This window comes from Zophobas morio, unplaced genomic scaffold (genome assembly GCF_036711695.1).
Source record: "Zophobas morio isolate AGI-343-1 ecotype UQ-CSIRO unplaced genomic scaffold, CSIRO_AGI_Zmor_V1 ptg000008l, whole genome shotgun sequence".
NCBI lineage: Eukaryota > Metazoa > Arthropoda > Insecta > Coleoptera > Tenebrionidae > Zophobas > Zophobas morio.
Genome location: NW_026972113.1, coordinates 1,318,455 through 1,342,908, shown reverse-complemented (window position 1 = coordinate 1,342,908; position 24,454 = coordinate 1,318,455). Strand labels below are relative to the sequence as shown.

General features: G+C 28.1%; 1 protein-coding gene across 5 annotated transcripts in view; it reads right to left on the bottom strand.

Moving 5' to 3' along the window:
• The window catches only part of LOC135124988 (GTPase-activating Rap/Ran-GAP domain-like protein 3), a 223,287-nt gene that overhangs the window by 5,373 nt on the left and 193,460 nt on the right, over positions 1–24,454 (bottom strand). For all 5 annotated transcript variants that reach the window (XM_064050239.1, XM_064050242.1, XM_064050240.1 and 2 more), the window contains 5 exons: positions 20,888–21,127; positions 20,294–20,427; positions 11,680–11,920; positions 11,514–11,600; positions 11,221–11,454 (listed from right to left, as the gene is read on the bottom strand). In XM_064050239.1, the coding sequence (XP_063906309.1) occupies positions 11,221–11,454; positions 11,514–11,600; positions 11,680–11,920; positions 20,294–20,427; positions 20,888–21,127 (936 nt within the window). The remainder of the gene's footprint in view (positions 1–11,220; positions 11,455–11,513; positions 11,601–11,679; positions 11,921–20,293; positions 20,428–20,887; positions 21,128–24,454) is intronic.

The following is a 24,454-nucleotide window of genomic DNA, read 5'->3' as shown; positions in this document are numbered from 1 at the left end:
ATAATACAGATTTTGCAATTTTTTAAAATATCGCATTTTTGATGTTTTCGTTTTTCGATTTTTCGATTTCTCTGGTTCAAGATTTCAATTCTTCAATTTATTAATTTTGGGATTTTTTTAAATTTTTGGGTTCAACAATTTTACGATATTTTCATTTTTTGCTTTTTTAAATTTTAGTTTTATGATTTTTTGATGTTTCGATTGCTCGAGCTTTCGATTTTTCGACTTTTCAGATTTCGATTTTCCGGTTTTAAAACTTTTCGATTTCTCAATTTCTTGATAAACGATTTTTTTGTTTTTTCATTTATCGATTTTTCGAGTTTCCGATTTTTTAAATTGTCCGATTTCTTAATTTTTCGTTTTCTCAAGTTTTCGATGTTTCTATTTTTATTCTTTAGATTTTTCAAAATTTTACGATTTTATATAATTTAGATTTTTTCGATATTTTAATTTTTGGATTTTTTAAATTTTAGGTTTTTTCCTTTTTTCTTTCATCTTTCGATATTCGAATTCTCCCTTTTAAGTTTTTTCTGTTTTTTTAGAATTTTTTGGTTTTTCAGTTTTCCGATTTATCATTTTTTTAAGTTTAAATGTTTTAATTTTGAATTTTTCCGTTTTGGGCTATTTCTATTTCTTAGTTTTCCGTTTTGATGTTTCTATTTCTCGAAGTTTTAATTTTTCGTTTCTGACTTTTCGATTTCTCGGTTTTGCGATTTTTCGACTTTTCATTTTTCCATTTTCCAATTTTCCGACAATCCAGTTTTGAAATTTCTCAATTTTTCCGTGTTCCGATTTTACAATTTTTGATGTTTCGATTTCTCGATATTTAAATTTTTTAATATGTATTTCAGTTTTTTGATTTTTTGAATTTTCGATTTGTCGACATCTCGGTTTTTCGATTTTTAAAATTATTCGAGTTTTCGTTTTTTCGATTTCTCTCTCAATTTTTCAACTTTTCGATGTCCGAATTTTCAATTTTGGGATTTTTCAAGAGTGCGATTTTTCGACTTTTCTAAATTTTCGAATTTTTGATTTTTTACTGTTTAGATTTTTCAAATTTTCTAGATTTTTTATAACACAGATTTTGCAATTTTTTAAATTATCGCATTTTTGATGTTTTCGTTTTTCGATTTTTCGATTTCTCTGGTTCAAGATTTCAATTCTTCAATTTATTAATTTTGGGATTTTTTTAAATTTTTGGGTTCAACAATTTTACGATATTTTCATTTTTTGCTTTTTTAAATTTTAGTTTTATGATTTTTTGATGTTTCGATTGCTCGAGCTTTCGATTTTTCGACTTTTCAGATTTCGATTTTCCGGTTTTAAAGCTTTTCGATTTCTCAATTTCTTGATAAACGATTTTTTTGTTTTTTCATTTATCGATTTTTCGAGTTTCCGATTTTTTAAATTGTCCGATTTCTTAATTTTTCGTTTTCTCAAGTTTTCGATGTTTCTATTTTTATTCTTTAGATTTTTCAAAATTTACGATTTTATATAATTCAGATTTTTTCGATATTTTAATTTTTGGATTTTTTAAATTTTAGGTTTTTTCCTTTTTTCTTTCATCTTTCGATATTCGAATTCTCCCTTTTAAGTTTTTTCTGTTTTTTTAGAATTTTTTGGTTTTTCAGTTTTCCGATTTATCATTTTTTTAAGTTTAAATGTTTTAATTTTGAATTTTTCCGTTTTGGGCTATTTCTATTTCTTAGTTTTCCGTTTTGATGTTTCTATTTCTCGAAGTTTTAATTTTTCGTTTCTGACTTTTCGATTTCTCGGTTTTGCGATTTTTCGACTTTTCATTTTTCCATTTTCCAATTTTCCGACAATCCAGTTTTGAAATTTCTCAATTTTTCCGTGTTCCGATTTTACAATTTTTGATGTTTCGATTTCTCGATATTTAAATTTTTTAATATGTATTTCAGTTTTTTGATTTTTTGAATTTTCGATTTGTCGACATCTCGGTTTTTCGATTTTTAAAATTATTCGAGTTTTTGTTTTTTCGATTTCTCTCTCAATTTTTCCACTTTTCGATGTCCGAATTTTCAATTTTGGGATTTTTCCAGAGTGCGATTTTTCGACTTTTCTAATTTTTCGAATTTTTGATTTTTTACTGTTTAGATTTTTCAAAATTTCTAGATTTTTTATAATACAGATTTTGCAATTTTTTAAATTATCGCATTTTTGATGTTTTCGTTTTTCGATTTTTCGATTTTTCGATGCTTCAATTTTTGGATTTTTTAAATTTTCGATATTTCGATTTCTCAATTTTTCGGGTCTTCGATTTTTTAGTTTTTTTCTGGACGGTTCAATATTTCGACTCCTCGTTTTTAGATTTTTCGGTTTTTCAGTGTTCCGATTTTTCATGTTGTTCCAATTTAGAATTTTGGATTTTGGTCTATTTTTGTTTTTCGATTTGTCGGTTTCTCGATTTTTTGGTGTTTCGTTTTAATTTTTCAATTTAGATTTCCCGCTCTCTCGGTTTCGCGAGTTTTTAATTTTCGATTTTCGATTTTCAAACTTTTAGATTTTTTGTTTTTTTTTACAGTTAAGTTTCGAAATTTTCTAATTTCTTGAGTTTTCAGTTTTTCGATTCTTCAATTTTTCGATTTTTCAATGTTTAAAGTTTTTAATATGTATTTCAGTTGTTCGAGTTTTCGAATTTTCGATTTGTCCACATCTCGGTTTTTCGATTTTTAAAATTTTTCGAGTTTTCGATTTTTCGATTTCTCTCGTTCAAGATTTAAATTTTTCAATTTATTAATTTTGGGATTTTTTAAAATTTTTGGGTTTATCAATGTTACGATATTTTCATTTTTTGCTTTTTTAAATTTTAGGTTTTTGATTTTTTCATGTTTCGATTGCTCGAGCTTTCGATTTTTCGACTTATCAGATTTAGATTTTCCGGTTTTAAAATTTTTCGATTTCTCAATTTCTCGATAAACGATTTTTTTGTTTTTTCATTTATCGATTTTTCGACTTTCCGATTTTTATTCTTCGGATTTTTCAAAATTTTATGATTTTTTATAATTTATATTTTTTCGATATTTTAATTTTTGGATTTTTTAAATTTTAGATTTTTTAGTTTTTTTTCGATCTTTCAATATTTAGGCTTTTAGATTTTTCGGTTTTCAATTATTAGATTTTTAGAATTTTTTGGTTTTTCAGTTTACCAATTTATCGTTTTTTTTAGTCTAAATTCAATTTTGAATTCTTCGATTTTGGACTACTTCTATTTCTCAATTTTTGGATTTGTTGCTTTCCCGGTTTTGCGATAATTCGATTTTTCGATTTTCGATTAATCTTTCAATTTTGGAAATTTTTCAATTTTTGGAATTTTTTTTTCAGATTTAAATTTTTCCGTTGTTCAATTTTTCGATTTCTAATATTTTTAATTTTCCGATTTTAATTTTTCAATTTTTAGAATTCGTTTCTCGATTTCTCCATTTCTCAATATTTCGATGTTTCGAAAGGCATTTGTCCCCGGTGGTATCCGCTACGGGGTAACAAAGATTAACAAAAATTTTTATAATTTTTCACGATATTCATAACACACATAAAAATTCACAACAATCGATGCGGTAGTTTAAAAAATATTTTTTCGGACTCTTGAAACATGAAAGTAGTCATTCGTCCCATTAGTTCACGCTTGGGAAGTAAAAATACAACAATAAGACAACCATTCAAATTCGCGTTTCGTTGGGTCAATTATAAACACTGACCCTCAGTAGTGGAGATTTATTTTGAGTGCGAGTGAAACAGATTTACGCAAATTCGCTTAGACCAGACAGAGTTAAATAGAGCCGCATAATAAGCAACGTGGTCAATGACCAAGTCCTACAGAAGATCACGAAGTGCGCTTGTTGTACTTTATTAGCCATAAATGGTGTCGGAAGTAAAAAATTTACCCGTTTTACTTGCGCTCACATCCATGTTTGTGTTTGCACACTATAAAACGGAGGATCGAACGACTCACGATAAGATATTTTACGAGTTTCAAACAGTTTGAATAATGTTTCTGTTGAAAGCAGCTCAAGCCGAATTAGCAGCCTGAAGCCACTTCAGCAGCTTTACACAAAAGACTGCACAAGAAGAAAGAGATCAATGCGAAGTGCCACTATGATCTGAATAAGCTGAAACAAGAACTTATAATCATCATTTGAGATAAGATAACAATGTGGAGATGTTCTAAAGATTAATTGAAACTCCTTTGACTGGCAGCTTGGACCATTGTGAAGTTGCTGTATTCTAGTCTGGCAGGGGAAAGCGTCAACCGTAAAGACTGGCAAATGATTATGATAAACACTCGGTAAAAATGTGTATAGCGGTCCAGTTGAAATAAAACTAAAAGCGAAAGAGATAACAGAGTGTCTGAGAAAGCACTATTCGAGCTAGAAAACTTAAACAAGATGGAAAATAAACAGAAAGGTTAGAAAGTGGGACAAAAAATTTAGGTGAACGAACTTATTGAAATGGAAGACATTCGTCGCCGCAAGATAAACTTTGAAATCGTTTTATTTGGTTTGGTGATTTATTTCACGAATGAGAACATTTCCAAGAGATTAAAATCAATGCAACAAAACCAAGAGACGCGCGATTTAAGAAACTCCACCTATTAAGACTAAAGTACTTCCAGTCTTAATATAAAGTAGTTTAAGTTTCTTTATTTCTCTTCGCGGAGTTTCCACAATTTATCGTCGTTGGTAACTATAACTTTCAACACAACGAGAAAACTTAGTAGCGATATTTGTGTACAAATGTTGTTAATTAATATCGCGTGTCCATTCTGTGTAGCAATGTCAAAGGTTCAAGAACTTTTAGATAAAATTAGATCGTTTCGCTTACAGTTAAATACCCCCTAAGGTGAAGGTTACCTTGCCCGCAGAGAGTCTACCGAGATCACGAAAAGTAGCAACTCGTCGTATTTCGTTACAATTCTCTTCCTTCGCAACTTAAAGACGTCCCGGTGAGGTTTCGGTGAAACGAAGCGATTTTTTCGTGAAAAAGGTAGTAAGTGTATTTTTACTGCCTGAGCATACCGTTTCCGTCTGTCTGTCTGTCTGTCTGTCTGTCTGTCTGTCTGTCTGTCTGTCTGTCTGTCTGTGTCGATTTTTATTAGACTGATAATTTCAGACCGATCTTGCAACCCTTTTAATGTTATCGTAGTCCTGGTCAATAGTTACTTAAAATTGATTCGTTTATCCCCCGAAAAAGTTGATGACGTCATCACAAAGTTTTGTAATGGAAACTTACTTGAAACAAAAAAAAATCGTAAAATGAATGTTATAAGTTTTCTAAAAATCTGGATTTATTTCCCTTTTAACTTCAATTCTTTATTTTTGAATTTCTCGACTCTCAAATTTTTTATTTTTCGGCTTTTCACTTTTTTAAATCTAAATTTTTGATTTTTCAATTTTTCGTTTCCCAAAGTTCTTGATTTTTATTTTTCATTTTTCCGATTTGTTTCATTTTTACTTTTGCAGTTTCTTGATTTTTGAGTTTCTCAATTTTTAATCTTTTGATTTTCCAATTTTTCGTTTCCTTAATTTTTCAAGTTCCTAATTTTTAAGTTCTTCACGTTTATACTTTTCCATTTTTTCATTTTTATTTTTGAATTTTGCAATATTTCCATTTTTTTATTCAAAAAGTTGAAAAATCGAAAAAAATCGAAAAATTGAAAACATAAAAAATCGGAAACAATTGACAAATTGTAAAATCAGAACTTTGAAAAACCGGAAAATTGAAAAAACAAAAAAATAAAAAACCGAAACTAAAAATCGCAAAACGAAAAACTGAAAAATTGAAACATCCAAAAGTTGGAAAACCGAAAAACTGCAAAATTTAAAAATGAAAACTCGTAAAATTGAAGAAACAACAAAAAGTGAAAAAACAGAAAATAATAAACTCCGACAAAAAAAAATCGAAAAATTGTAAAATAAAGAAAATATAATACCGAAACGAAAAATTGCAAATCGGAAATTGGAAGAAATGAAAAACTGAACAATTAAAATTCGAAAAATTGAAAAGTCTGATAAATAAAAAACTTTTAAGAATTCAATATTGCAAAATGGAACAATTTTAAAAAACATTGTCATTAATATATGTAGGTATATTTAAAATGAAAACAAGAAAAAATGCAAATAAGAAACTGAAGAAACGAAAAATTAAAAACCTAAAAGTTGAAAAATTGAAATCCGTAAAATTACACATAGAAAAATTTAAAAATTTCACATTGGAAAAAGAAAAATTATAAAATCAGGGTATTGAAAAAGCGGAGAATTGAAAAATCCAAAGATTGAAAATTTTCACATTGAAAAAAAAGGAAAAAATAAAATTCGCAAAATTAATGTTATACCTCGATCAATTTTTGATATCGCAATTTTTCGGGTCTCCCTTTTCTTCAATTTTACAATTTTTTGATATCACAATTTTTCAATTTTTCCATTTTTCAGTGCTTCGGTTTCATAATTTTTCGTTCGTCCAACTTTAATTTTTTATTTTTCAATTTCTGGACTTACAACTTTTCCAATTTTTCGTTTTTTCACTTTTTCGATTTGCAGTTTATCAATTTTTTTAACTTTTCGGTGTTACAATTTTTCATTTTTTGGTTTTTCGTTTTTTTTTTATTTTTGATTTTCCAGTTTCCGTTTCCTCAAATTTTCAAGTTCTTCAGATTTTTACTTTATATTTTTCTGATTTTTTTAATTTTCAATTTTGCTCTTTCGCACTTTTCCGATTTTGAAATTTCTCAATTTTTCGTTTCCTTAATTTTTCAATTTTTCCAAGAGTTTAAGTTTTTCAAGACTTTTATTTACTACTTTTTGGTTTTTCCATTTTAGTTTTTAATTTTAGAATTTTTTAATTTTCTATTTTTCAGTATTTCGGTTTCATAATTTTTCGTTCGTTCAACTTTAGTTTTTTATTTTTCAATTTCTGGACTTCCAAATGTTCCAATTTTTCGTTTTTTCAATTGTCTGATTTGTAGCTGTTCATTTTTTTAATTTTTAATATTTGATTTTTTAGTTTTTCGTTTCCCCAAAATTTCAAGTTCTTCAGATTTTTTATTTTTCCGATTTCTTTAATTTTCAATTTTCCCGATTTTTAAGTTTCTCAATTTTTATCTTTCGATTTTCCAATTTTTCGTTTCCTTAATTTTTCAAGATCTTGATTCCCAATTTTTAAGTTTTTCAAGGTTTTCATTTTATGCTTTTCCGTTTTTCAATTTTCATTTTTTTAATTTTAGAATTTCGCAATTTTTCCAATTTTTTATTCAAAAATCGTAAAGAAGAAAAAACGTATTGAATGGAAAATTAGGAAAACCCAAAAATTTTAAAATTGAAAAACGATACAATCGTCAAAATTGTAAATTCGAAAAACTGCAACATTTTAAAAATCGAATAAAGCATATAATTTTAGAATAATAAAAAAATCGAAAAATTGCAACATCTAAAAACTGAAACATTCAAAAGTTGGAAAATCGAAAAACTGAAAAACTTAAAAATAGAAACTCGAAGAGTTGCATTTCATTAAATTAAATAAACAAAAAAATGAAAAATTCAAAAATTGTAAATTAAAAAATTAAAGAAACAAAAAAAACGAAAAATTGAAAAAACAAAAAATAAAAAACCCAAACGAAAAACTACATACCGAAAATTTGAAGAAGTGAAAAAAATGAAGAACCGAAAAAGTGAAAAGTCGAATAAATGAAAAACTTCTAAAATCTAATAATTGAAACATGGAAAGATAATATTGAAAAACAAAAATTAAAAAATTGAAAAATTGGAAGATCCCAAAAAGGTGAAAAATTTCACTCTGAAAAGAATTTTTTTTATAAATAAAAAATAAAAACTCGAACCTAAAAACTACAAACCGAAAAATTGAAAAATTGAATAATTGAACAATTAAAAATTGAAAATTCGTCAAACCGAAAAATTTCAAAATCTAAAAAATTGAAAGATCCAAAATTTGGAAAAGCGAAAAACTGAAAAATTTAAAAATAAAAACTCGAGGCGTTGCATCTCGTTAAATTCAAGAAACAACAAAAAATGAAAAAACAGAGAATGATAAAATCCGAACACTGAAAAATCGAAAAGTTGTGAAGATAAAGAAAATATAAAACCTAAAGAAAAATTGCAAATTGAAAATTTGAAGAAATTAAAAATTGAACAAATAAAAAAAATTAAAATCCTATAATTGAAAAATGGAAAAAAAATTAAAGTTATTATCATTGTTATAAGTATATTTAAAATAGAATTGCCAATCAAAAATTGAGAAATTAAAAATCGAAAAATTGAAATGTCCAGTAAATTGAAAAGTTCTAAAATCCAATTATTGAAAAATGGAAAAATAATAATATAAACTTAAAATTGGAAAGTGATGCATTTTAAAAATGAAAAATAAAAAAATTGAAAAATTGAAAAATCCAAAAACTGAAAAATTTCACAGTGAAAAGAGAAAATAAAATTATAAAATCAGAACGTTGAAAAACCGAAAAATTGAACATAAATAAAAAACCGAAACTAAACATTGAAAACCGAAAAATTGAGCACAAGGAAAATTGAAAAATCGAAGAAACAAAAAATGGAAAAGCACTAAAAAAATTGTAAAAATAAAGAAAATATAAAACTGAAACGAATAATTGCCAATCGAAAATTTGAAGAAATGAAAAATTGAAAAGTCTAATAACAAATGAAAGTTTTCAAAATCCAATAACTGAAAAATGAAAAAATTTAAAAATTATTATCAATAATTAATATATGTATCAAATCAAAAATTGAAGAATCGAAAAATAGAAATGTGGAGTAAATGAAAAAGTTCTGAAACCCAATTATTGAAAAATGGAAATATAATAATGTAATCGTAAAATTGGAAAAGTGAAACATTTTAAAAATAAAAATTAAAAACTCTGAAAGTTAAAATATTGAAAAATTGAAAGATCCAAAAATTGATAAATTTCACACTGAACAGAGAAAAATTATGAAAAACCGAAAAATTTTAAAAATGAAAAATAAAAATATTAAATTAAACCGAAAAATTGGAGACATGAAAAACTGTAAATTCGAAAAATTGAAAAATTAAAAACCCGTCGAACTGCAAATCGAAAAAATTTCAAAATCTAAAAATTGAAACATGTAAATGTTGGAAAAGTGAAAAATTTAATAATCAAAACTCGAGGAATTGCATCACGTAAAATCGAAGAAACAACAAAAAATGAAAAATTAAAAGAAGCAAATCGAAAATTGAAAGAACTGAAACTGAAAAATCCAAAAATTTTAAAAATAAAAAATATAAAATCGAAACGAAAAACTGCAAATGAAAATTTGAAGAAATGAGAAATTGAAGTCTAATAAATAAAAAAGATTTTAAAATCCAATCATTAAAAATTGGAAAAATTTGAAAAATTATTATCATTATTGTATTATGTATATTTAAAATGAAAACTAGAAACATTGCATATCAAGAATTGAAGAATCGAAAAGTTGAAAAATTAAAAATCGAAAAATTAAAATGTCGAGTGGATGAAAAAGTCCTCAAATCCAATAAATGGAAATTGAAAAAATGATAATATAATCATAAAATTGGAAAAGTGGAATATTTTAAAAATGAAAAATAAAAAATCTGAAAGTTACAAAATCGAAAAATTGAAAGATCCAAAAACGGAAAAATTTCACAGCGAAAAGAGAAAAATGATAAAATCAGAACTTTGAAAAAAAATTGAGCACAAGAAAAATTGAAAAATCGAAGAAACAAAAAATGGAAAAGCACTAAAAAAATTGTAAAAATAAAGAAAATATAAAACTGAAACGAATAATTGCCAATCGAAAATTTGAAGAAATGAAAAACTGAAACGTTAGAAATCGAAAAATTGAAGAGGCTAATAAATAAAAAATTTTGAAAAATGGAACAATTTTAAAAATTATTATAATTATTATATGTATATTTAAAATGAACACTAGAAAAATTGCAAATCAAAAATTGAAGAATCGGAAAATTGATCAATTAAAAAGTTGGAAAACGAAAAACTGAAAAATCGAAAAATTGTAAAATAATGAAAATATAAAACCGAAACGAAAAATTGAAAATCGAAAAATTTAAAAGTCTAATAAATGATAGTTTTCAAAATCCAATCATTAAAAATTGTATTATATATATTTAAAATGAAAACTAGAAAAATTGCAAATCAAAAATTGAAGAATCGAAAACTTGAAAATATAATATAATAATATAATCGTAAAATTATAAATGTGAAACATTTTAAAAATGAAAAATAAAAAAATCTGAAAGTTACAAAATCGAAAAATTGAAGATTCAAAAACTGAAAAATTTCACAGTGAAAAGAGAAAAATGATAAAATCAGAACGTTGAAAAACCGAAAAATTGAAAAAATAAAAAAATAAAACACCGAATCTAAAAATTGAAAACCGAAAAATTGAAAAATCGAAGAATAAAAAATTGAAGAGAAATAAAATTGAAAACGATAAAATCCGAACACTGGAAAGTCAAAAAATTGTAAAAATAAAGAAAATATATTTAAAACCGAAACGAAAAATTACAAATTGAAAATTTGAAGATATGAAAAGCCTAATAAATAACAATGTTTTTAAAATCCAATAATTGCAAAATGGAAAATTTTAAAAATTATTATCAATATTATATGTATATTTAGAATGAGAACTAGAAAAATTGAAAAAAACTTAAATTGGAAAAACAGAAACTGATAAAATCGATTAGTCGCATAAACAAAAAGGAAAATTGGAAAATTACAAATCGAAAAATTGAAACAAAAAATTATAAAATTGAGACATTGAAAAATCGAATAATTAAAAAAATTAAGAAAAAAATAGAAACAAAAAACTGGAAATTGAAAACTCGAAAAATTGAAGAAACAAAAAAATGAAAAATTGAAGAATTGAAAAATTTCAACGGCTTTTACTGTATATAGGTTATCAGAAAACAAAAATCGCAAAAAACATCTTTTTTTTTTCAAAAAAGTAACATTCGACCTACTTTTTAGACTAGGTTGTGTATGTTTGGAGACGTCATCTACGTTCAATGAACGCGTTAGATTGTCAAGAGTCGCAATCTCGAGACTACAAAGTCCCTTGGGACTGGACACAATATAGGGATATCCGGTGTGGGAACAACCCGAAATGGTCCCATCGACGCCACTTTATTTCCTCTATCTCATAATAAGTTCCACTGCCACACAACTTAGCTACTTACTGTTCGGACTAGCCGGCGGCGACAGCCTCTGCAACTCCTGCTGCCTCTCCACCGCCAGCCTGTCAGTCTTCGACGGAAAGAACTCCGGCGCCGTCGTCGCGAAGAAAATATCGCTCTTCCCCGCCACCAGCTGCATCCTCGGCATGGACATCGTATGAACAAGATTCCCGTTCACAATAAGCCGAATCTCCATGGAATTGTTCATGAAAGCCACGACGTACGGAAAAGCGCAAACTGAAATTTCATCACACATTTAGGGCTTTCCCGTCCCGCATTTCCCCTCGCCCACTCACCGATATCCGTAGGCACCGAGTTCCAGTGGAAGTCGAAGTCTGTCGAGGTCGAGCTGTCTTCGTTTATTTTCTGGAAGTGGCATGTATCTGCAACAAAGCGAAACCGAAATTGGTTTTCTTTTCCGACAAAATGTGTTTTTATTAGGTTGAGTCGGACGGGACTTACGGTTGTAGCACAGCAACAGCTGGATCTCCTGGTCTTCGTATAAATCGAGTGCGGCGACCAAATGAGGCCTCGAGAGCTCTACAGTGTGTAAGTGCTGGGCGTAGTTCGAGTGACCGTTCACTATGTCCCAGTGATTTTTGTACCCTACGCAGACCTGGATGTTCCCGGGGGATGGGGAGCAGTTGCTGTAGCCGTTGTCCAGTATTGTCAGCATTGAAGGGGTTTCGTTGAGGTTGAGCTCCTGAGGGAAGAGTGGAATTAATTTTAATGCACGGGAGGACAGGGACAATCTTAAAAAGACCGATGTTTCCGGTTTTCGAATTGTGGCTAAATCAGCTGAGGAATTTGAGATTAGTTTTTTGGGTCGATGATAAAGTATTAAATTGTGCATGCAGTGCTTTGGGCGGAAAATTCAATAAGCGATTTAAAGCCGAACTGATAGCCGATTCGGCTGAAAATATAATAACTAATTTTTTTTTTTATATATAGAGGTTTTTTTCAACAACACGATAGTCAAACATGCTTTCAGTTTCTTGTTGGGAAAAGAAGACTTCGCATATTAAGCAAAAATGGACAAAATATAAGCCCCGCCCACCCACCCCTTCTTAATTGTGATGAATGTTTTATTCATCGTGAGCCGAAGGGTGGAGTTTAGTTGCTAATCCTCATTTCTCTTCAACAAATTTCCATATGAAATTCGTCACAATTGAGACTTGGGCGGGTGGGTGGGGCTTAATTTTTGTTGTTTTTTTCTTAATATATAGAGTTTTTTTGTCAACAACACGATAGTTAAACATGTTTTCAGTTTCTTGTCGTAAAAAGAAGATTTGGTATATTAAGAAAAAATGGACAAAGCATTTGCCCCGCCCACCCACCCCTTCTCAATTGTAATGAATATTTTTTTCATAGTGAGCTGAAGGGCGGAGTTTAGTTGCAAAATTCTCATTTCTCTACAAGAAATTATTATATGAAATTCATCACAACTGAGATTGGGGTGGGTGGGCGGGGCTTAATTTTCGTTTTTTTTTTAATATATAGAGTTTTCTTTCAATAACAGGATAGGTAAACATGTTTTCAGTTTCTTGTTGGGAAAACAAGACTTCGCATATTAAGAAAAAACGGAAAAAAATAAGCCCCGCCCACCCACCCCTTCTCAATTGTGATAAATGTTTTATTCATTGTGAGCTGAAGGGAGGAGTTTAGTTGCAAAATTCTCATTTCTCTTCAAGAAATTTCCATATGAAATTCGTCACAATTGAGACTTGGGCGGGTGGGCGGGGCTTAATTTTTTTTGTTTTTTTCTTAATATATAAAGTTTTCTTTCAACAACACGATAGCTAAACATGTTTTCAGTTTCTTGTCGTAAAAAGAAGATTTGGTATATTAAGAAAAAATGGAGAAAGCATTTGCCCCGCCCACCCACCCCTTCTCAATTGTAATGAATATTTTTTTCATAGTGAGCTGAAGGGCGGAGTTTGGATACAAAATTCTCGTTTCTCTACAAGAAATTACATATGAAATTCATCACAACTAAGACTGGGGCGGGTGGGTGGGGCTTATTTTCTTTTGTTTTTTTAATACCTATATCGAGTTTTCTTTCAATAACAGGATAGCTAAACATATTTTCAGTTTCTTGTTGGAAAAAGAATATTTCCTATATTAAGGAAAATTGGACGAAATATTAGCCCCGCCCACCCACCCCTTCTCAATTGTGATGAATATTTTATTCATATTGTGCCGAAGGGCGGAGTTTACTTGCAAATCCTCATTTCTCCACAAGAAATTATCATATGAAATTCGTCACAATTGAGACTAGGGCGGGGGGTGGGGCTTAATTTTTGTTTGTTTTTTTTTAATATAGAGTTTTCTTTCAACGAGACGATAGTTAAACATGTTTTGAGTTTCTTGTCGTAAAAAATTTGGTATATTAAGAAAAAATGTACAAAATATATGCCCCACCCACCCACCCCTTCTCAATTGTGATGAATGTTTTATTCATCGTGAGTTGAAGGGGAGAGTTTGGATACAAAATTCTCTTTCTCTACAAGAAATTATATATGAAATTCATCACAACTTCGATTGGGTGGGTGGGTGGGGCTTAATCTTTGTTTTTTTTTAATATATACATTTTTCTTTCAACAATAAAATAGTTAAACATGTATTTAGTTTCTCGTTGGGAAAACAAGACTTCGTATATTAAGAAAAAACGGAAAAAAAATAAGTACCGCCCACCCACCCTTTCTCAATTGTGATGAATATTTTATTCATCGTGAGCTGAAGGGCGGAGTTTAGTTGCAAAATCCTCATTTCTTTACAAGAAATTGCTATATGAAATTCATCATAATTGGGATTGAGGCGGGTGGGTGGGGCTTAATCTTTATGTTTTTCTTTGTATATAGAGTTTTCTTTCAACAACACGATAGTTAAACATGTTTTCAGTTTCTTGTTGGGAAAAGAAGACTTCGTATATTAAGAAAAAATTGACAAAATATAAGCCCCGCCCACCCACCCTTTCTCGATTGTGATGAATGTTTTATTCCAGAAGCTATTATCGCCTTTATTTCTTCGAAAATCGCCCTGATTTTTCCGAAATTACCAATATGAAATATAGTAATTTTTGTATTTTCAAAAAAATTTACTTTTAAATTGTTTGTTTCTAAAATCGTGTCCCTTGTCGATTTTTAGGCAACCTTTTCAAAAGCTCAATTTTTCTTCCCTTATGAAAATTTTGACTTTTTTAACCACCTTCCAAAATTACTTAAAGAATTGTTTTGTCAACTTCGGTCTCCACGTTTATTTTTTCAAATTTTCTACCACTTTTGAAAATTACCCAAAGAGATTCTTTTGCAGTTTCAACCTCAAAAAGATATTTTCGGGTTCATTTTTTCCAAAACTGCCAATACGAAAAATGACAAATTTTTAAAATAAAAAAAGAAATACTTTCAAATTTACTGTTTTGAAAATCGTTTTCCGGGAATATTTGACAACTTTTCCATGAACTCAATTCTTCAAAGCTCTCACGAAAACTTTGACCGTCTTCCAAAATGGTTCAAAGAGATTTTTTGCAAATTTTGACCTTCAGAAATTTTTTTCGGCTTCATTTCTTCAAAAATTTCTACAATTTTTCAAAAATCACCTACGACATACAACATATTATTTTGTGTATTTTTAAGCAACTTTCAGTAGTCTCCAAATGATAAAATAAAAAAAATACCAAAGTTTGCTTTTTCCTATACCGCAAAGCTCGAATCCGCGGCTTCCGCGGAATCGATTTAGACATTCATCGTCGTGAAATGAACTGCCATCTGCTAAATTAGGTATCAAACAAAGTAATAACACAAAGGGAATAAATTACACGGGGAATCGATGATTAAAGTGTCAAGGCACTATTTTCATGGTAAATGAAGCGACTTTAAATACAAAGCTTATCTGCTCGCTACAGGTTTGTTCGTGGCGAACTCGGGTTCCGCCTAAACTGGTAGTGTTGCGTCAATTTATGGAGAAAAGGGTAAGAAGCTGGGGGTTTTATGGCTTCAGAAAATTTCAATTTTATCTGCTTTATCGAAATAGAGATTGAAGTGGGAAAGTTGGGGGAATCGCGAAATTAGAAATCAGGGCGGATGTGATCATTTCAGTGTCGGATTGAGGACATGGGGGCCCAACTGTCAACAACAGGATAGTTAAACATGTTTTCAGTTTCTTGTTGGGGAAAGAAGACTTCGTAAATTATGAAAAAATGGACAAAATATAAGTTCTTCATTTTTTTCGATTTTTTATGTTTTTCAAATTTTCAATTTTTTAATTTTCCAATTTTTGGGTTTTTCGTTCAATTTTGTGATTATTCAGTTTTTCAAATTTTCAATTTTTTTTCAATTGTTCGATATTTGAGTTTTGTGATTTTTTAGTACTTCGATTTCTCGACTTTTCACTGTTTGGATTTTCAATTTTTCGTTTTTTAAACTTTTGTTAATTCTTCAATTTTTAGAATTTTCAGTTTTTTTTGGTGTTTCAATTTTTCAATATTTCAATTTTGGACTTTTTCAATATTTCTATTTTTCAAATTTTCGACTCCTCGATTTTTTAATTTTTCGATTTCTCAAATTTTCCGATGTTTCAATGATACGATTTTTCAACTTTTTCAAGTTTTGACGTATATAAATTTTCAGTTTTCCGATTTCTGAAGTATTTTTTTTATTTTCCCATTTCTCGGCATCCCAAAATTTCGATTTTTCAATTCTTCAATTTTTCGAACTTTTGATTTTTCAATTTTTAGAGTTTTTAAGTTTGCGATTTCTCAACTTTGCTTTTTTGATATCCAATTTTTGGATATTTCGTTCAATTTTGTGATTTTTTGGTTTTTCGATTTTTGAATTTTCGATATTTGAGTTTTGGGATTTTTTAGTATTTCGATTTTTCGATTTTTCTAGTTCTGGATTTTTCGATTTCTCGACTTTTTACTCTTCGGATTATTTTTTTTAACTTTTTTTTTGATTTTTCAATTTTTCGAATTTTCAGGTTTTTTGGGTGTTTCAATTTTTCAATATTTCAGTTTTGGACTTTTTCAATTTTTTAAGTTTACGATTTTTCGACTTTGGTTTTTTAGTTTTTGGATTTCTCAATTTTACAATTTTTTAATTTTTTAGATATTTCTTTCAGTTTTGGGATTTTTAATTATGTATTTCGATTTTTCGACTCTTCGATTTTTGGATTCTTAGATTTTTTGATTTGTGGATTTATTACTTTTTGGATTTTTCATTTTTCGTTTTTTACTTCGATTTCTCAAATTTTCAACTTTCGATATTTTAGCTTTTCAGTTTTTTAAATTTTAGGTTTTTCGATTTATCGAGTTTTCAGGTCTTCTATATTTCAATTTTTCAATTCTCGAAATTTTTTAATTCTCAAAAAATTGAAAAATCGAAAATTTAAACATTCAAAAATTCAAAAATTAAAATATACTTAGAACTGAAAATTCGAGAAATCGAAAAATCTTGAATTTTAAAAATTGAAAAATTAATTTTTCTAAAAATTGAAAAACTGAGAAATCGAAATATAAACAGCCAATAATTGAAAGTCCATAAGATGAAAAATCGAAGAAACGAAATATTGAGAAATGCCAAAACTAGAAGAAATATCGAAAAATTGAGAAATTAAAAAATTGGAAAATTGAGAAATCGAAAAACCAATAAAGCAAAGTCAAGAAATGGGAAAATCAAAAATAAAAAATCGGAAAATTCAAAATTTAGCAACGTCGAAATGTGAAAAAATAAAAATACTGAAGAACTGAAAAATCGAAAAATCTAAAATTAAAAACATTGAACAATTTAAATATCGCAAAATTGAAAAATCGAGAAATGCAAACATCAAGAAACAAAAAAAAAAAATTCGAAAATCGAAAATTTAAAAATTCGGAAAATTGGAAAATTGACATATAAAAGTGAAAACTCGAGAAATCGAAAAACCTGGAATTAGAAAAATTGCAAAGTTAAACCATCAAAAAGTTGAGAAATTGAGAAATCGAAGTATAAACCAGTCGAAAAATTTAAAAATCTAAAGTTTAACGAAAAACTGAAAATCCAAAAAATAAAAAAAATCGAGAAATCAAAAAATCCAGAAAACTGATAGAAATATCCAAAAAATCAAGAAAATAAAAAATTGGAAAATTGAGAAACCGAAAAACTAAAAAAGTCAAGTCGAAAAATCTTAAGCGTAAAAAATTGAAGAATTGAAGAAGTGAGAAATCGAAATATAAACAGCCAATAATTGAAAGTCCATAAGACGAAAAATCGAAAAATCGAAAGATGGAAAAGTCGAAGAAACGAAAAATTGAGAAATTAAAAAATTGAAAAATTGAAAAATCTAAAAACCAATAAAGCAAAGTCGAGAAATGGGAAAATCAAAAATAAAAAATCGGAAAACTGAAAATTTAGCAACGTCAAAATGCGAAAAAATAAAAATACTGAAGAACTGAAAAATCGAAAAATCTAAAATTTAAAACATTGTACAATTAAAATATCGCAAAATTGAAAAATCGAGAAATGCAAACATCAAGAAACAAAAAAAAATGCGAAAATCGAAAATTAAAAAATTCGGAAAATTGGAAAATTGACATATAAAAGAAGTGAAAACTCGAGAAATCGAAAAACCTGGAATTAGAAAAATTGCAAAATTAAATCATCAAAAAGTTGAAAAATTGAGAAATTGAAGTAGAAAACATTCGAAAAATTGAAAAATCTAAAGTTTAACGAAAAATTGAAAATCCCAAAAATAAAAAAATCGAGAAATCAAAAAATCCAGGTGTCCAAAAATCGAAAAGTTGAAAATTGCCAAAAAATCAAGAAAATAAAAAATTGGAAAATTGAGAAACCGAAAAACTAAAAAAGTCAAGCCGAAAAATCGTAAGCTTAAAAAATTGAAGAATTGAAGAAGTGAGAAATCGAAACTTTGGGAAGTCGAGAAATGGGAAAATGAAAAACTTGCCTCAAAAATCGGAACATTTGAAAAATTGGAATATCGAAATTTCAAAAAATCGTAAAATTGGAGAGGACAAAATAGAGAAGTCGTATCATGAAACAGGAAAATCGAGAAATCGAAAATTTAAAAATTCGAAAAATGAAAAATTTAAATTTAGAAGAACTGAAAATTTGAGAAATCGAAAATTCTAGAATTATAAAAATTGAAAAGTTGAAAAATTGAGAAGAGGAAATATAAAACAGTCGAAAAATTGAAAAATCTAAAGTTTAAAAACGAAAAACTGAAAATCAAAAAAATAAAAAATCAAAAAATCCAGAAGTCGAAAAATCGAAAAATCGACGAATCGAAATATTGGAAAATTCCAAAACTGATATAAATATCCAAAATTGAGAAATTCAAAAATGGGAAAATTGAGAAATCGAAAAATGGAATAATCGAAGAATTGAGAAACCGAAAAATCGATACTTTGAGAAATCGAGAAATGGTAAAATCAAAAATAGATTAATCGAGAAATCGGAAAACTGAAAATGTAGTAATGTCAAAATTTGAAAAATTGGAAAATAGAAATATGGAATAATTGAAAAATTGGAAAATCGAAAATTTAAAAATTCGGAAAATGGAAAAATGGAAATAAAGAACTGAAAACTCGAAAAATCGAAAAATGTAGAATTTTAAAAATTGCAAAATTAAATCATCAAAAAGTTGAAACATTGAGAAATCGAAATATAAAACAGTGGAAAAATTGAAAAATCTAAAGTTTAACGAAAAATTGAAAATCCAAAAAATAAAAAAAATCGAGAATCAAAAAATCCAGGTGTCCAAAAATCGCAAAGTCGATAAATTGAAATGTTGAAAAATTCCAAAGCTGAAAGAAATATCCAAAAATCGAGAAACTGAGAAATCGGAAAACTGAAAATGTAGCAACGTCAAAGTTTGAAAAATTGGAAAATAGAAATTTGGAGGAATCGAAAATTTAAAAAATCGAAAATTTAAAACATTGAACAATTAAAATATAGCAATATTGAAAAATCGAGAAATCAGAAAAAAAATTCGAAAATCTAAAACTTAAAAATTCGGGAAATTGGAAAATTGAAATATAAAAGAAGTGAAAACTCAAAAAATCGAAAAACCTAGAATTTAAAAAATTGCAAAATTAAATCATCAAAAAGGTGAAAAATTGAGAAATCGAAGTATAAAACAGGCGAAAAATTTAAAAATCTAAAGTTTAACGAAAAATTGAAAATCCAAAAAATAAAAAGAATCGAGAAATCAAAAAATCCAGAAAACTGATAGAAATATCCAAAAAATCAAGAAAATAAAAAATTGGAAAATTGAGAAACCGAAAAAATGAAAAAATTGCTTCAGAAATCTGAAAACTGACAATACAAAAATATCAACATTTGAAAAATTGAAAAAAACAAATTTTTAAAAATCGTAAAATTGGAGAGGACAAAAATAGCGAAGTCGTATCATGAAACAGGAAAATCGAGAAATCGAAAATTTAAAAATTCGAAAAATGAAAAATTTTAATTTAGAAGAACTGAAAATTCGAGAAATCGAAAATTCTAGAATTATAAAAATTGAAAAATTAAAAATTGAAAGGTTGAAAAAGTGAGAAGTGGAAATATAAAACAGTCGAAAAAATTCAGAATTCGAAAAATCGAAAAATCGACGAATCGAAATATTGGAAAATTCCAAAACTGATATAAATACCCAAAATTGAGAAATTCAAAAATTGGAAAATTGAGAAATCGGAAAACTGAAAATGTAGCAACGTCAAAATTTGAAAAAATTTGGAAGAATTGAAAAATTGGAAAATCGAAAATTTAAAAATTCGGAAAATTGAAAAATGGAAATAAAGAACTGAAAACTCGACAAATGGAAAAATCTAGAATTTTAAAAATTGCAAAATTAAATCATCAAAAAGTTGAAACATTGAGAAATATCCAAAAAATCGAGAAATATAAAAATTGGAAAATTGAAAAATCGAAAACCTGAAAACTCAAAAAATTGAAGAATTGAAGGAATGAGAAATCGAAACTTTGGGAAATCGAGAAATCGGTCTTATTTTAGCAAGTATTACTCCGGACAGACAGTAGACAGACAGACAGACGAAAACACAATCCGACAAACGTGTACTCACCCAATAGAAGGAGAAACCTTCCACGGTGTCGTTATCATTGGGGGCGCACCACGTAGTCCACGCAGCCGAGTGCTTCCACTGGTACATCTGCAACCGACGCCCTATGGCCACGCACATCCTCAGCCTTCCTCCTCCTGGAAGACAATCTTTTAGAAATTTCCTGAAAGTCTACACCGCTGCTTGAAAACGCGTAAAGTATATTAAGCTCAAGCCCGAAACAAAGAGTTCCAGTTCGTGGTAAGCAATTCCTAGCCATCCAAGCGTTCGGACAAAGGAATTCAAATTTCAATTAAAACTTGTCGGCTGCACTACTCGCAAGGGATCAAACCTAACACAATTAATGAGTTTCCAAACACCGGGCTTTTTTATCTTATTCTTTCCGACTCCCGTAAATATAAATGCAAATCCGGGAGTTTCCAATAACACTTAACTCCCAATAAAATGTCGTAATCGAAGAAGCCCACCTATACACCGCCTGTTTAATTTAACTTTATAATTAAATCAAAGTGTGTTGAAGGGGCTAATTTGAAAGCTAAGTTCGCTCTTTACGAAACAAAAGAAATTGTCGACTAATTTTTCCGGAAAGGTACCCACCTGAGCGAGAAATGGAGTACAAATTTGTCCCTCTGGTCCTTTCTAATCGCTGCCCTTTGACGTTCGAACGGGTTTTAGAAGCGTCCAAAGATTCGATATTGGAAAGTCTGAAGATGTAGATTCTGTTTGACTCTTTGCTCGAGTGTGCCGCCCTCAGCAGCAGGATTCCGTGGGCCTCCACCACACTCAGTTGCCTCACTTGCAAGGACCGGTCGAAAATTTGGTGGTGGGAAGTGCCGTCTATTAAAAAATAAATCAGAATTATTATCGCTTTAAAAACGGCATAAAATCGTTCTTTCACTTAACGTCGACATAAAGCTGTCGAGGAAGCAATTGCTTCAACAAAGTACAAAGCAAAAGATTTGCCAGTTGTCAGCGCCATACGAAGTCGATGAAACTTTTATTGCTTTGTTAGATGGGCTTTGTTCGTATTAAAGACGATTGTTTAGAACGAATTGCAATATACTCACTTTTCAAAAGATGCGAAACAATGACGCGTTAGCTTTTCGGTCGATACTTATCAGGACGGTAATTGCATACGGTCTAGAGGAGTTAAATAATGGCTTTTCGAGCGCAAAAATGCAACCGGAAATGCAACGATTCACACAAAAAAAATTGTGCTTTCGTGCTAATTTAAATGGAGAAGAGAGGGAAAAAATTAAAGCGGCTTAACTTTGTTTTTGGAAGAATTGTGAGGCGGAGAATTTATGATGAGGGAATTTTTAAAGGAAACAGTGTCGTTTTTATTCAGGAAGGAGCTGGAAAAGTGGATTTGTTATGATAATTTCTTGGTGAAAGTATCGTGTTCAGGTGCGGTGACAACGACTGAATAGTGGTGGAATTTCATTCCCGGAGTTCTAATGAGGAAAGTTTAAATTTGGAAATTAACTTATTTACGGATTCTAAGCGTTCAGTTACAGTTTTTCGACTTTACAATTTTGACGATTCTATAATTTTGCGATTTTACAATTTTTGGGTTTTCCAATATTTCGAGTTTTAGTTTTTCAATGTTTTTTCAGTTTTTCGGCTTTTCAATTTTTTCGGATTTTTCAGTTCTTCCAATTTTAAAATGTTTCGATTTCTCTCAAGTTTTCGGAAAAAAAGTAAAAATCGAAAAATTGTAAAATTGAAAAATCAAAAATGTAAAAACGAAGAAGTATAAAATGAAAACTAAATATAGAAATCGTAAATCAAGAACTTCAAAAATTGAGAAACTTTAAAACCGAAAAAGATGTCAAGAAATCCAAACATAAAAAATCGTAAATTTAAAAACCGAAAAACGAAAAATCGAGAAATTAAAACTCAAAAATTTAAAAAATCGAAAAATTGAAAAATCCGATAATTGAAAATTGAAACATCGAAAAGCTGGAAAACCGTAAAACCAAAAATCCGAAAACTAAAAAATCGAAAAAAATCAAAAGATCGAGAAATCGAAAAGTTAAAAATTGAAAAATCGATAAATCGAGGAATCAAAAATTTAAAAACTCGATAAATTGAAAAAAAGAAGTATTGAGAAATCGAAAGTCAAAATTAAAAGTTGAAAAATTGAAAATTCGAACAATAAAACGAAAAAACGGAAAGATGGAAAAACTGAGAAATCGAAATAAGCGAAAATAAAAAATCGAAATCCGATTTTCCGATGTTTCCATGATACGATTTTTCAATTTTTTCAAGTTTTGATGTTTCTAAATTTTCAGTTTTCCGATTTCTGAAGTATTTTTTTTATTTTCCCATTTGTCGACATCCCAAAATTTCGATTTTTCAATTCTTCAATTTTTCGATTTTTCGGTCTTTTGATTTTTCAATTTTTCGATTTTTTAAGTTTGCCATTTCTCAACTTTACTTTTTCGATTTTTTTATTTCTCAAATTTTCAATTTTTTAATTTCCCAATTTTTGGATATTTCGTTCAATTTTTTTATTTTTCGGTTTTTCGATTTTTCAATTTTCGATATTTGAGTTTTGGAATTTTTTAGTATTTTTACTTTTCGATTTTTCTAGTTCTGGACTTTTTATTCTCTAGACTTTCAATTTTTCGTTTTTTAAACTTTTGTTTGATTCTTCAATTTTTCGAAAGGTTTTTTTGGTGTCTCAATTTTCAATAATTCAGTTTTCGACTTTTTCAATTTTTTAAGTTTACGATTTTTCGACTTTGGATTTTTAGTTTTTTGGATTTCTCAATTTTCCAATTTTTGAAAAATCGATAAACGAGAAATCAAAAATTTAAAAACTCGAAAAATTGAAAAAAAAGAAGTATTGAGAAATCGAAAGTCAAAAGATCGAGAAGTCGAAAAGTCATTAAGTCGAAAAATCGAAAAATTGAGAAACCGAAACAAGCCAAAATCGGAAAAACGAAAAGTTAGAAGTCGAAAAATTGGAAATTCGAGAAATAAAACGAAAAAACGGAAACATGGAAAAACTGAGAAATCGAAATAAGCTTAAATAAAAAATCAAAATCGGGAAATCAAAACAATGAAAAATTCAAAAATCTAAAGTTTAAAAACCGAAAAACGAAAAATCGGGAAAACAAAACTCCTAAATTTAAAAATCGAAAAAAAAATTTAGAATTCGAAAAAGTAGAAAAATCGAAGTATCGAAAAATCCAGAAGTCAAAAATCGAACTCCATAAATCTAAAAATTGAAAAAAGAAAGAAAAATTAAAAAATAGAGAAATCGAAAAATCGAAAACTTGAAAAATCGAAAAATTAGAGAATTGAAAAACAGGAAAATCGAAAAATTGAGAATTTAGAAAGTCAGAAATTAAAAAATGGAAAAATAGAAATGTTTAAAAATAGAAGAAAAAATTGAAAAAATATAAAACTAAAACATCGGGAAATTGAGAAATTGAAAAATTGAAAATCGAAATTGTAAAATCGAAAAATTGAAGCATAAATAATTTGAAAAATTCCAAAGCTGAAATTTCGAAAAATTGGAAAATGAAAGAAAATCTGAAGAATGGAAGAACTGGAAAAACTCGAAATCGATATATCCAAAAACTGAAAAATTAAAAAATTGAAAAACTGAAAAATCAAATACCAAAAAATATTTAAAAATTAAAGATCTGAATAACTGAAAAATCGAAAAACTGAAAGTTCAAAAAAATCAAATTTGAAAAATTGCAAGAAGAGAAAAATTGGAAAAACGTGAAATTGAGAAATCGAAAAATTGAAAATCGAGAGTTTTGAAAAATTGAGCAAAATTTTAAAATCAAAAAATTTAATAATAAATAAACTGAAAAATTAAGTATTGAGAAATCGGAAAATCAAAAGATCGAGAAATTTAAAAGTCATGAAGTCGAAAAACTGAAAAATAGAAAAAATGAGAAACCGAAATAGACCAAAAAAATCAAAAAACTGAAAAATCAAAATATTGAAACAACCAAATCTCGATATCTTGGGAAATCAAAATATTAAAAAATAGAAAAATTAAAAAAAAGAAAAATTAAAAAATCGAAAATTTGAAAAAACGATAAACTGAAAATCCAAAACTGGAAAGTCGAAACTTTTAAAAAATTCAAAAAGTTGAAAAATTGAAATATCCAAGAACTGACATGAAAAATCGAAAAGTTT